The following is a 14,025-nucleotide window of genomic DNA, read 5'->3' as shown; positions in this document are numbered from 1 at the left end:
TGGGTCGGGGAAAATGGCGGACTGCGTCTACCTTAGCGGGCAGAGGGGTTGCCCTGTCTTTAGTAATCCTGTGGCCCAGGAAGTCGATGGTGTCGAGCCCGAACTGACATTTGGCCGGGTTGATTGTTAGACCGTATTCACTCAGTTGGGCGTAGAGTTGACGGAGGTGGGACAGATGCTCCTGACGACTGCTGCTCGCTATGAGGATGTCGTCCAAATAGATGAAAGCGAAGTCCAGGTCACGTCCATTAACTGCTGGAACGTCTGTGCGGCATTTTTCAGGCCGAACAGCATGCAGAGGAACTCGAAAAGGCCGAACGGGGTGATGAGTGCCGTTTTGGAGATGTCGTCCGGATGCATCGGAATTAGAATGTATCCCTAGACGAGGTCTACCTCGGAGAAGATCCGTGCGCCGTGCAGGTTTGCTGCAAAATCCTGAATGTGCAGCACAGGGTAGCGGTCCGGTGTTGTAGCCTCGTTCAGCCTGCGGTAGTCGCCGCATGGTCTCCAGCCCCCTGTTGCTTTGGGCACCATGTGCAGGGGGGAGGCCCATGGGCTGTCAGACCTCCGTATGATCCCCAATTCCTCCATCCTCTTGAACTCCTCCTTCGCCAGTCGGAACTTGTCCGGGGGAAGCCTTCGAACACGGGAGTGGAGGGGTGGTCCCTGGGTTGGGATGTGGTGCTGTACGCCGTGTTGGGGCATGGCTGCCGTGAACTGCAGTGCCAGAACCGATGGGAAATCCGCCAGGACCCTGGTGAAGTCGTTGTCGGACAGCGTGATGGAGTCGAGGTGAGGGGCTGGCAACTGGGCTGCACCCAGGGAGAATGTCTGAAAGGTCTCGGCGTGGACCAGTCTCTGCCTCGGCAGGTCGACCAGTAGGCTCTGAGCCCGCAAAAAAATCCGCCCCCAGAAGCGGCTGGGCTACCGCGGCGAGTGTGAAGTCCCACATGAACCGGCTGGAGCCGAACTGTAGCTGCACCATACGGGTGCCATAGGTCCTTACTGTGCTGCCGTTCACGGTCCTCAGGGGGGGACCCAGTGCCCTGTTGCGGGTGTCGTAACTCGTCGGAGGTAAGACGCTGATCTCAGCACCAGTGTCGAGCAAAAAGTGGCGTCCCGACCGCTTGTCCCACACATACAGGAGGCTATCCCGATGGCCAGCCGCCGTAGCCATCAGCGACGGCTGGCCCTGGTGTTTCCCGGGAACTTGCAGGGCAGGTGACAACGGTGGGCTTCATTGTTCGTTGGGCTCCCCACCCCTGCCTCTGGGGTTAGCGGGCTCTGTGGCCGGGCCTGGTCTGGTTTGCTGCTGGGAGTGTGGCCTGGTGATCTGTGCGACGGACGCCCCACTCACCTTCTTGGTGTTACACAACAAGTCCGCCCGGGCTGCCACCTTCCGGGGGTCGCTGAAATCCATGTCGGACAGCAGCAGGCGTATGTCCTCGGACATCTGCTGCAGGAATGCCTGCTCAAACATGAGGGAGAGCTTGTGTCCTCCGGCCAGAGACAACATCTCATTCATTAAAGCCGATGGAGGTCTGTCCCCCAAACCATCCAGGTGCAGTAAACGGGCAGCCTGCTCGCGCCGTGAGAGTCCGAAAGTCCTTATGAGCAGGGCTTTGAATTCCGTGTACCTGCCGTCCGCTGGGGGAGACTGTATGAACTCCTCAACCTGGGCCGCTGTGTCCTGGTCGAGGGAGCTCACCACGTAGTAGTAACGTGTGTCCTCTGAGGTTATCCGCCGAACATGGAATTGGGCTTCTGCTTGCTGGAACCACAGGTGAGGTTGCAGCGTCCAGAAGCTTGGCAGTTTCAACGAAACTGCATGAACAGATGCGGCGTCGTTCATCTCCGGTCCAAAGATCGTTTGGACCGTCGGGGTCACCGATTGTAGCGGTGTGCTACACGCAGTGCTAAAATAACGACACAGAGTTGGTAAACTGCAGTTAAAGAAGATTTTATTCGAACTTCGTGGCTTTGCTTTAAAGCCTCCCTGATCCTGCCCTCCCCGGGCACGGATGCTGTAGAAGGCACGTATTTACAGTCCTGTCCCGCGCGCGGATGCTGTAGGGGGCACGTACTCACAGTCCTGCGCGAGCTTTTCCCTTTGTTGGTGAAACAGACCTGGCACCCTTTTGGGACTGGCCTTTATGCTGGTGTGCTGGCTATTTGTGAGCTGGTTCGAGTGCGCTAGGAAGTGGGTCGCCACAATAGTTTCCATAATTACCCTACTTGTTTCACTTACCTTACACAATTCAATATCCTTCTCCTTAGTGAATACCAAAGAAAAGAAATAGTTCAAAATCTCCCCCATCTCTTTTGGTTCCACACATAGCTGTCCACTCTGATTCTCTAATGGACCAATTTTATCCCTCACTATCCTTTTGCTATTAATATAACTGTAGAAACCCTTTGGATTTATTTTCACCTTACTTGCCTAAGCAACCTCGTATCTTCTTTTAGCTTTTCTAATTTCTTTCTTAAGATTCTTTATATTCCTCGATCACCTCATTTACTCCATGTTACCTATATTTATTGTAGATCTCTCTCTTTTTCTGAACCAAGTTTCCAATATCCCTTGAAAACCATGGCTCTCTCAAACTTTTAACCTTTTCTTTGAACCTAACAGGAACATAAAGATTCTGTACCCTCAAAATTTCACCTTTAATTGACCTCCATTTCTCTATTAAATCCTTCCCATAAAATAAATTGTCCCAATCCGCTCCTTCTAAATCCTTTCGCATCTCCTCAAAGTTAGCCTTTCTCCAATCAAAAATCTCAACCCCGGGGTCCAGTCCTATCCTTCTCCATAATTCTATTGAAACTAAAGGCCTTGTGATCACTGGACCCGAAGTGCTCCCCAACACATACCTCCGTCACCTGACCTATCTCATTCCCTAACAGGAGATCCAACACTGTCCCTTCTGTAGTTCTATGTATTTTTGCAAAAAACTACCCTGCACACATTTTACAAACTCCAAACCATCCAACGCTTTTACAGAATGGGCTTCCCAGTCTATGTGGAAAATTAAGATCTCCCACAATCACAACCTTGTGCTTACTACAAGTATCTGCTATCTCCTTACAAATTTGCTCCTCCAATTCACGCTCCCCATTAGGTGGTCTATAATACACCCCTATAAGTGTTACTACACCTTTCCCATTCCTCAATTCCACCCAAATAGTCTCCCTAAACGTGCCCTCTAATCTATCCTGCCAAAGCACCGCTGTAATATTTTCTCTGACAAGCAATGCAACACCTCCTCCTCTTGCCCCTCTGATTCTAATACACCTGAAGCAACAAAATCCAGGAATAATTAGTTGCCAATCACACCCCTCCTGCAACCATGTTTCACTAATAGCTACAACATCATATATCCAGGTATCAATCCATGCCCTAAGCTCATCCACTTTTCTTACAATGCTCCTAGCATAAAAGTTGATGCATTTAAGAAATTCTCCACCTCTTACTCTCTGTTTATCCCTAACGGTGCAAACAACTTTATTATCTTTTTCTTCCTTCTCCCCTACATCTTCAGTCTGAGTGCTCCCCTTCTCTGTCACCTGCCTATCCTCCCCCACACAGTGTACTAGCTTTCTCTATTTGTGAACTAACCTCCTCTCTCCTAGTCTCTTCAATTTGATTCCTACCCCCAACCATTCTAGTTTAAAGTCTCCCCAGTAGCCTTAACAAATCCCCCCTGCCAGGATATTGGTCCCCCGGGATTCAAGTGCAACCTGTCCTTTTTGTACAGGTCACACCTGCCCCAAAAGAGGTCCCAGTGATCCAGAAACTTGAATCCCTGCCCCCTACTCCAATCCCTCAGCCACGCATTTATCCTCCACCTCATTCCATTCCTACTCTCACTGTCGCGTGGCACAGGCAGTAATCCTGAGATTAGTACCTTTGCAGTCCTTCTTCTCAACTCCCTTCCTAACTTCCTATATTCTCCTTTCGGGACCTCTTCCCTTTTCCTACCTACGTCATTGGTACCTATATGTACCACGACCTCTGGCTCTTCACCCTCCCACTTCAAAATATCTTGGACACGATCAGAAACATCATGGACCCTGGCACCAGGGAGGCAAACTACCATCCGGGTCACCTGACTGCGTCCACAGAATCGCCTATCTGACTCCCTACGTATCGAGTTCCCTATTAATACTGCCTTCCTCTTTCTTTTCCTACCCTTTGGGGACTCTGTGCCAGAGGCACAGCCACTATTGCTTCCCCCAGGTAGGCTGCCCCCCCCCCCCAAACAGTACTCAAACTGGAGTACTTATTGTCAAGAGGTACAGCCACTGGGGTACTCTCTAGTACCTGACTCTTCCCCTTCCCCCTCCTAACCATGACCCACCTGTCTGCCTCCCGTGGCCCTGGTGTGACCATCTGCCTGTAACTCCTCTCTATCAACTCCTCACTGTCCCTGACCAGACAAAGGTCATCGAGCTGCAGCTCCAGTTCCCTAACAAGGTCCCTTTGGAGCTGCAGCTCAGTGTACCTGGCGCAGATAATGGACATCCGGGAGGCTAGGAAACTCCAGGACCTCCCACATCCGACACCCAGAACAACAAGCTGCCCTCACACTCATAATTCCCCCTTTCCTCACATACAGGAAAAACTGAAACCTAAACCTGTCTTGCCTCGCCCGTTTCCACCTAAGCTCGTTGAGACAAAGCCCTTAAGCGTTCACTCTGCTCCCGGCTCACTCCACTGCCCGTTGTATAAGCCTGTGTTCCTTTTAAATCTTCCCCACTTCACTGCCCGACGTCACACGCCTGCGCAGTCCCACCTCTCTTAACTCTGATGAGAAGAAAAAAAAAATCAAAATGGCTCCCGTTGCACTTCCATTTTGATTCTCTGACTTCCTTCTCCAAATGGTAGCCCACAGTGCATGCACAGTTTTGAGCTGTTGGGTATATTCTTTGTCTAACCCTACTTATAGCAATTGCAATGTCACAATGGATGGTGTAAGGATAGTTTTCTGCACAAGGTCTCCAATTGTCACTTCTACCTCTGGTAGCACAGACAGATGCATCTGCTACCAGTGACTAGCAGGGCTAATGATGGAGATTTAGCATGTTGTTCCATTTATGGAAAAGTCCCAGTTCCCAGTTTGGTTTTGTTTGTCACCTTAGAAAGCACTTTTTAAAAAAAAGCGAGTCATTCGCAATCCCAAGGGACTAACGAAGTTGAAGAATTTTCTTCAGCCCTTAAAGAACTTCAGTTTAAAAAAAAGGAACAAGAGTAGGCCACTTCACTTCTCAAGCCTGCCACAGGATTCAGTATGATCATGGCTGATCTGACCTCATCTCACAGCCAGATCCAGTTCTCATTGCCCTTAATTCTCTGTTCTTTCAAAGAGAATTCTGCTTCTCCTAAGTGCCCCCAATGAACTAACCGCTACCATCCCCTGGTGTAGAGCATTCCATTGATCAACACCCTCTGTGGAAAATTGTTGTTCCTCACCATTTCAGTTGCCTTTAAATTATTTTCTTTAGCTATGTCCCCTCAATTGAGGTAGAAATATCTAAACATTTACTCTGTCCTTGTCCTCTAAGGATCAAATATATTTCAGTAAGGTCATGTCTTACTTTCTTTAGCATGAAAGACTATAAACCTAATTTCTATAGCCACTGCAATGAGACAACACCCACTCCAGATATTTGCCCTGTGAAACATTTTTGGACCACCTCACACCTCCAACTGGCTTGTGATTAGCACTCAGGTTAAGTTCCCCCACCATCACTAGTGGATGTGTCCATAAGACACAGGAACAGAATTAGGCCATTCAACCCATTATGCCAGCCCCACCATTCTCTCATGGCTGATTATTATCCCTCTCAAACCCATTCTCCTGCCTTTTCCCTATAACATTTGCCGCTCTTATTAATCAGGAACCTATCAACTCTGCTTTAAATATTCTCACTGACTTGGCCTCGAAACCCATTTGTGGCAATGACTTCCACAGATTCACCACCCTCTGGCTGTCATATCTTCATCTCATGTTCTCGATATTTATTGCTTTGTTCTTTATTATTCTCTCTCTTTCTTTTTGCACATTGATTATTGTCTGTCCTGTTGGATGTGGTCTTTTGTTGATTCTGTTGTGTTTATTGTATTTACTGTGAATGCCACAAGAACAGGAATCTCCATTGTATATAATAACATACGTATGTATTTTGTAATCAATTTGCTTTGAACTTCTGAAGTAATTCTTTTTCATCTCTGTTCTAAAGAGATGTCCTTCTGTGTTCTCTGTAGGTTCTAGTTAAGGGGACCAAAACTCAGCTATTAAGGTCCCAAGTTTGGGAGAACTCTCTCCCTTGTTGTCAATCATTTGATCTTAACAACACATTTTGAATTTGGTTTGATTAGACTTGTGTGGAAAAACCTAAAAATATAGTTATTTAAATATGCTGTAGGAATATCTATAAACAAGTCACATAACTGTTAGCATTACTACAATATATTGAATGTAAGTGCCATTGACAATAAGGCAGCATTTGATCATGAATAGCAACAAGGGGCCCTGGTAAAATTAAACTGAGCGCAAACTACAGAGAGTTAGCTGAAGTTGTACATGTCCCAAAGGAAGATAGAAGCAGTTGTGAAAGCTAATGTCTTTAGTTCAGTGCGTTGCTGCTCAGAATCCTCAGGATTAGGGAATTGTTCAGTAATAAGCCTTCACCAGAGGTGGAGGTGTTCATTGATAACTGTAACTTTTTAAGTTCCATCTCCATTTCCTGAAATATGGGTAGCAACATTTCAGTAACTTCTGTTTTATGGCATTGATAGGAACAAAGTAATAAAGGAATGATATACATGTTGAGCTTCACCTAATCTTTAATCCCATTACCTTTGATATAGTCCTGGGATTCCCCACTGATAAGAAACTTAATCAGATCTTAATATGTGAGTAATTCTAATTTTATAGCAAATAACTTTCCTAAGCCTTTCCATCAAGATGTAAGCTCAAGTGTGATGGAATACTACCCATTTTTCTGAAGAAGCTTGACGGTATTAGGACAAAGCAACCCATTTTATTGAAATGGAACTCAGCACCCTGAACATTCATTCCTTCTACCATTAACTCCTCTAGAGTCCTTAGAGATGATCAGTAGGTGCCAGTCTAGCCAGTTATGTCCACTTTTTGTGGAGGTGGGAAAACAGCCTGCCATTTAATGAAGAAACCCAGAATTCTAAAATGTAAAGGAAGTGGTGAATATCAACATAAAATAATTAATGTGTTTTTCACAAGATGTAATTAAAAAGTAAAATCTTAATGCTGAGTTTTTTGTGACGTATCCGCAAGAAGTATTTGATGAGGTAAGATAAATTAGGATGAAGAGTTATTTTTGGCCATCTGACATGTCTGGGGAGGATGAAATCTGCCAGACCTTCATGAGGTTGGAGAGGCCATCCTCCTTGTTCTCGCAGCCTTATAAGCAGAACAAATGTTGTGTTGTTAATTAAAAAGTGAAGGCTAACCCTTCCTGAGCAAAGGCAATGGTTTGATTAAAGCAACCTAAATAGTACTGAAACAATTCAAACTCTGTTCAGCATAGTTCTGTATTTTAAAAAATCTTATTTTCATGCTGAGCATTTAGGAGAAAGGTCCACTAAATAGTTAAAAGCTGCTAGTTTAAATTGAAGCCCCTGGTATCTTGTACTGTAACTATGCACTGTAATAATGATTCAAAATCATTGTAACTAGATGATTTCTTTCAGTAGTCTTTGGTGAACAATTTATTGTTTAACAGCTACATATTTGATGCTTCAGTGATCCTTAAAAAAGCAGCTTTAAATACAAAAAATGTTTTTGTTAGTGAAGTAGTGAGAAGCTGAAAGGCTGTGTGGGAGCTGCACTTTCAACAGCTTCGATCCAACCTAATTGATTTTTCAGTCAGCTTAGTTCCTCGCAAAGTTTCATTTGTACATTTATCAGTTGATGGGGGCAGAGGGGAGTTTGAGTTAAAGTACCTACTCTGTTTAAGTACATTTAAGATGATAAAACAAGTGCCCATTATTAAGTACACTCCCAGGTCAGGTATAGGCATAATACTGAAAATAAAAATTGAGGCAAACATCAATGTGTGATGATATTAAGTTCTTTTCATTATTTGCAGTTCCAGCTATGCTGCAAATGCCTGCTATGCAATACGATCAAGAAGATAAATTGATGATGTAATGTCAAACTCAAATCAAGAAATGTCCAGTGGAACATTCTGAAATATTTTAAGATCTGCAAAATTGAATACCAAAATATTCAATGAATTGTAATAAATAGATTACCTTGGTAGGGTGGGCTGACTACTCCCATTTTCATATAAAATTCTATTATTCTGGGTACTGTTTAAACTTCTACAAAGTTTATTGAAGAGCTATATTTTGCCTTTCTCTACAGTTGTTCATGGTAATAGGTTACTCACAAAAAAACTAACGTAAAGCAAGGGTAGCCATGAGCTCCCAACTAGACCCGACTCTTCATTGGCTACGTAGAACAGTCCATGTTCCAAGCCTTCACTGGTAATACTCCCCAACTCTTTCTCTGCTACATTGACATCTGCATTGGTGCTGCTTCATGCATCATACATTGAGCTCATCAATTTCAACAACTTTGTCTCCAACTTCCCAGGATGCAGCTTTCCTCTCCAGAACTTCTGAGATGTCCTCTTCCTTCAAAGAACGGGGTTTCCCTCCCTCCACTATGGATGCTGCCCTCACCTTCATCTCCTTCATTTCCCAAATGGCTGCGCTCACCTCATCTTCCCACCACCTTAACAGTGATAGAATTACCCTTGTCCTTGCCTACCGCCACATGAGCCTCCGCATCCAACATAATCGTCCTCCGTAACTTCTGCCATCTCCACCACTTATTTTTATCTCTCCCCCCGCATTCCGTGGGGATCACTCCCTCCGCGATTCCCTTGTCCACATCCCTTCCCACCGTTCTCCCTCTCAATATTTATACCTGCAATTGGCCTAAGTGCTGCATCTGCCCATTTGCCTCCTCCCACACCTCCATTTGGGGTCCCAGGCAGTCCTTCAAACTGAGGCAACATTTCACCTCAGAATCTACTGGAGTCATCTCTTGTGTCCAGTGCTCCCGATGCAGCCTCTTCTGCATTGGTGGGGCCCACTGTGGATTGGGGGACTGCTTCATTGAGCACTTCTGCTCCATCTGTCAGAAATGGCACTATCCGGCAACCAAGAATTCTCATTCCCATTCCTGTTCTGACATATTGGTCTGTGGCCTCCTCTTGTGCTGAGATAGGGCCGCCCTTAGGACGGGGGAGCGCTGCCTTGTGTTCTGTCTGGGTAGCCTCCAACCTGATGGCATGAATATCAATTTCTCTTTACAGTAAAAAAATTCCCCTCCCCCTCCCCTTCACTCTTCCCTCTTCCTCTTTTCTCCACTCTGGCCTTTTACCTCCTCTCATTTGCCTATCACTTCCCCTGGTTCCTCTACTCCTTCCCACTCTCCTGTCACATTCCTTCTTCTCCAGCCCTTTCCCTTTCCCACCCACCTGGCTTCATCTATCATTTTCCAGTTAGCCTCTTTCCCCTCCCCCCACCTTTTTATCCTGGCAACTTACCCCTTTCCTGTCTTGAAGAAGGGTATCAGCCTGAAACGTCGATTGGTTATTCATTTCCATAGATGCTGCCTGACCTGAGTTCCTCCAGCATTTTGTGTGTTGCTTTGTGAAGTAGAATATGTCTGTTGCAGCAACGCTGTTGATTATTTAAACGCATACCAGCTGTTAATTAACAGAAAGTGCCAGAGTTCATTCAGAGCATTGGGTGAACTTTCCATTTGTTGGGATATTTAGGTGTAACTGACCCATACACACCATGTCATTCCAGGTTTGTTTTCTAGCCTCTGCTGATTTGGCTGATGATAGCTATTCAGGGAACAGGTGGTGTGTCACATTATCAACTTGAGCACACCCAACTTAGCAAAACAGTAATCTCCCAGGGAGCTGTACATCCAAGTGTTGGGTAGACGTGGCAGCATGGTTGATCGAATAGCTTGCCAACACCGCAGCCTGAGCTCAAATGTGAAGACTAGTGTTTCACACAAGGGTGCAGGAGGTGTTTGGGGTCTGGTAGAAAAAAATACACAAAGCTAAGACATCTGGTGATTCTGTAAAAAATGACGTACCAGTCTTGGTGATGATTGCTGTCTTTGGATATAAAGGATAATGAATGTTTTTAACTTTTTTGTTTTTATAAAGGGCAACTGAGCTCCAGCATAATGTAGCCAACCAGTGCCTACAACTGCATGGTGGATGGGGATACATGTGGGAATATCCAATTGCAAAGTAAGTCCTAATTTATGAAATTATTGTAAGTTAATTTGAAGACACAAGTTTGTCCAGAAGAAGTATTTTTGTTATTGTTTCTCTGCTGAAACTGGTACTTTATGCTTCTGGCTACTGTACACCAGACTGTCTACAAACAGTGATAGACCTGCAGAATATAACCAAAGGCAAGCTGGGGTCAATGAGTACAGTTACTTGGACAGAATATGTTTATCAGCTGCAGGCTGTCAGAAACACCCTGCTTTTCAAAAAAATTCTTTTACAGCATTTTACTGTCATGCAGTAAAGAAACAGATCCTTTGGCCCACTATGCCCACACTGACCTATCAAATGTCCATCTATGTTAATCCCATTTGGTTGTCGACTCCCACAACTTGGAGGTTCAAGAGCTCATCTAGGTCTTAAATATTGCGTGAGCACCTGTATAATTCTTGGCAGGACTTCATTTTAAAGATTTTTAAAGTGCAATGAAGCTCAGGTAATCTGCTACCCAGTCATGGGAAATAGTGATAGTTCAACATCTGACTAACATGGTGATATTTGCCATGCTGATTATCCACTGCACAGAGCCTCAGTTGCTGAAATCCCCATCCACTCACTGATTCCACAGTTCCCGCGTTCCTCGTCCTGTCACTAGTTCCCGTGTTCCCCGCCCACTCACTGGTTCCCGTGTTCCCCGCCCCCTCGGTTCCCCAGTTCCCGTGTTTCTCGTTCACTTGCTGATTCCCCAGTTCCCGTGTTCCCCTCATCACTGGTTCCCAAGTTCCCATGTTCCCCTCATCACTGGTTCCCCAGTTCCCATGTTCCCCTCATCACTGGTTCCACAGTTCCCGTGTTCCCCTTGTCACTGGTTCCCCAGTTCCCGTATTCCCCGTCCACTCACTGGTTCCCCAGTTCCCGTGTTCCCCTCATCACTGGTTCCCCAGTTCTCGTGTTCCCCTCGTCACTGGTTCCCCAGTTCCCATGTTCCCCGCCCACTCACTGGTTCCCCAGTTCCCGTATTCCCCGCCCACTCACTGTTTCCCCAGTTTCCGTGTTCCCCGCCCACACACTGGTTCCCCAGTTCCCGTGTTCCCCGTCTCTTCACTGGTTCCCCAGTTCCGGTGTTCCTCATCCACTCACTGGTTCCCCAGTTCCCGTGTTCCCCATCCACTCGCTGGTTCCCCAGTGCCCATGTTCCCCGCCCACTCACTGGTTCCCCAGTTCCCGTGTTCCCCGTCTCTTCACTGGTTCCCCAGTTCCGGTGTTCCTCATCCATTCACTGGTTCCCCAGTTCCCGTGTTCCCCATCCAATTACTGGTTCCCCAGTTCCCATATTCCCCGTCTCCTCACTGGTTCCCCAGTTCCCGTGTTCCCCATCCACTCACTGGTCCCCCAGTTCCCGTGTTCCCCATCCACTCGCTGGTTCCCCAGTTCCCGTGTTCCCCGCCCACTGGCTGGTTCCCCAGTTCCCGTGTTCCCCATCCACTCGCTGGTTCCCCAGTGCCCATGTTCCCCGCCCACTCACTGGTTCCCCAGTTCCCGTGTTCCCCGTCTCTTCACTGGTTCCCCAGTTCCGGTGTTCCTCATCCACTCACTGGTTCCCCAGTTCCCGTGTTCCCCATCCACTCACTGGTCCCCCAGTTCCCGTGTTCCCCATCCACTCGCTGGTTCCCCAGTTCCCGTGTTCCCCGCCCACTGGCTGGTTCCCCAGTTCCCGTGTTCCCCATCCACTCGCTGGTTCCCCAGTGCCCATGTTCCCCGCCCACTCACTGGTTCCCCAGTTCCCGTGTTCCCCGTCTCTTCACTGGTTCCCCAGTTCCGGTGTTCCTCATCCACTCACTGGTTCCCCAGTTCCCGTGTTCCCCATCCACTCGCTGGTTCCCCAGTGCCTGTGTTCCCCGCCCACTGGCTGGGTCCCCAGTTCCCGTGTTCCCCACCCACTGGCTGGTTCCCCAGTTCCCGTGTTCCCCATCCACTCACTGGTTCCCCAGTTCCCATGTTCCCCATCCACTCACTGGTTCCCCCCTTCCCATGTTCTCTGCCCACTTGCTGGTTCCCCAGTTCCCCAATTCCCGTGTTCCCCACGTCACTGGTTCCCCAGTTCATGTGCTTTTGTCTACTTGCTGGAGCCCCAGTTCTTTGCTCCCCACCAAACTGGGTATTGGCATGAGTCCAGAATGTTAATGCTTCTTTTGCCTTGCTGCTTGACTGACAAGTGTTTCCAGGATGTCCTGCCATTAAATCAGATTTTCAGCATTGTTGATGTTTTGCTTTTTGATTCTTTTGGTATTTACTGTTTGCCTGATAATCTCTTCCCAGTGCCTGGAACAGGGCACTGCCTTGGGAGAGAGGTGTTGAGTCTGTGAAAAAATGTTCTGAGAACATCGACTTGGGCAAGGATGCTTCCATTGTTTGACTTATCCTTCCAGAAAGTTGAAAGATTTTGTCAGGACAGTATTGGTGACATTTTCCACTGTGCTTTGCGAGGTTTGCTGTGAGTAGATAGATTCTCAGGAGCAAATAAGAGGGCAGGTCTGATTGTCAAGGACAGAATGGGGAAGACTAACTCTGGCATGTTCTTTCTCTTGACAAGATTTAGATCAGACTTGTTAGGATGAACAGCCTGTTTCATAAGAAGAGCAAGCACGAAGTGTCGTGGTAACATCACCAGTCCAAGCATGTGACTCACATTGGCCCATTAGCTGAATATGGTACATTATTCATCACACTCCATAAATTTCTCTGTTCCTTTGACACTAACTGATAATGGAGAAGTATTTTGGTGTTTGGTTTAGCGGAAAGACCTTGAGTATTTCTCGGCTTTACAAATTTTAATGCCTTAATTATAGGATAGAAAGTGGCCATTGAGCCTAACGAAGTTGTTCTGTGGCAAAACTCCTCACAGATTAAAATCTGAAATAATTCTTCTCAATTTGAAGAAACTTTCAAAGTTAGATAACTGGTTATTTGTATCTATATAATTACTGGGTAGACAGGTTATTGATTATGTTTTCTTTATTGAGAAACACAGATGGTTAAATAGATGCATACATTCTTTTGAGATTATAACACAATCCAAAATTGAATTTTAATTGACAATTTATAGTCTACAGTTTCACAGCTTTAGCATTACTCCCCCCCCCCCCCGCCACAAAGTCCATGCACTTCAAGTTCTTTATTGAAATAAATCTAATGATTGTAATGTAACTTGGCCATTTCCAGTGTCCTGTGGAGGAAATTAAATCAATTCCAGTCCACGTAGCCGAGAGGATTCTGTGCTAATTTTGCTGAGGTAAAGCTAATCAAGTGTCAATAGGTACATTTAATGTCAGAGAAATGTATACAACATACATCCTGAAATTATTTTTCTTCGCAAACATCCACGAAAAGATTGAATGACAGTTAAATGTTAGAACTCCAAACCCCCTCCCACACACAAGCAACAGCAAAGCAATGACCCCCCCCCAAGCAAAAAAGCATCGGTGCTCCCTACCAAGCGCTCAATTATGCAGCAAAGCACCCAGTGTCCTTGGCCTAACAAGGCCCAAAGGCCTCCAGGTTTCCCATTAGTGATTGCTATCCAGTTACCCCAACTAGAAAGTATATTTGCTTTTCCTGATCCCTATGTACCATAAATCTCTACCCAGCTTTCAAGTGTTGTTTTAAAAACTCATCTGAGTCAATCTGTTCTTTAGTATGTAATATTTGCATAAT

General features: G+C 46.3%; 1 protein-coding gene and 1 long non-coding RNA gene across 2 annotated transcripts in view; one reads left to right on the top strand and one right to left on the bottom strand.

The window, feature by feature from the left end:
* Positions 1-9,720, bottom strand: part of LOC132392893 (uncharacterized) — a 29,392-nt gene extending 19,672 nt beyond the window's left edge. Inside the window, exon 1 of the long non-coding RNA XR_009511687.1 lies at positions 9,604-9,720. This is a non-coding gene — a long non-coding RNA (uncharacterized LOC132392893). The remainder of the gene's footprint in view (positions 1-9,603) is intronic.
* Positions 1-14,025, top strand: part of acadl (acyl-CoA dehydrogenase long chain) — a 107,234-nt gene that overhangs the window by 87,628 nt on the left and 5,581 nt on the right. Inside the window, exon 10 of the mRNA XM_059967432.1 lies at positions 10,243-10,329. Within this exon, the coding sequence (XP_059823415.1) occupies positions 10,243-10,329 (87 nt within the window). The remainder of the gene's footprint in view (positions 1-10,242; positions 10,330-14,025) is intronic.

The sequence above is a fragment of the Hypanus sabinus genome, chromosome 4 (assembly GCF_030144855.1).
Source record: "Hypanus sabinus isolate sHypSab1 chromosome 4, sHypSab1.hap1, whole genome shotgun sequence".
Taxonomy (NCBI): domain Eukaryota; kingdom Metazoa; phylum Chordata; class Chondrichthyes; order Myliobatiformes; family Dasyatidae; genus Hypanus; species Hypanus sabinus.
Note: the sequence above shows the minus strand (reverse complement) of the source record. Positions and strands in the feature narration are given on the sequence as shown.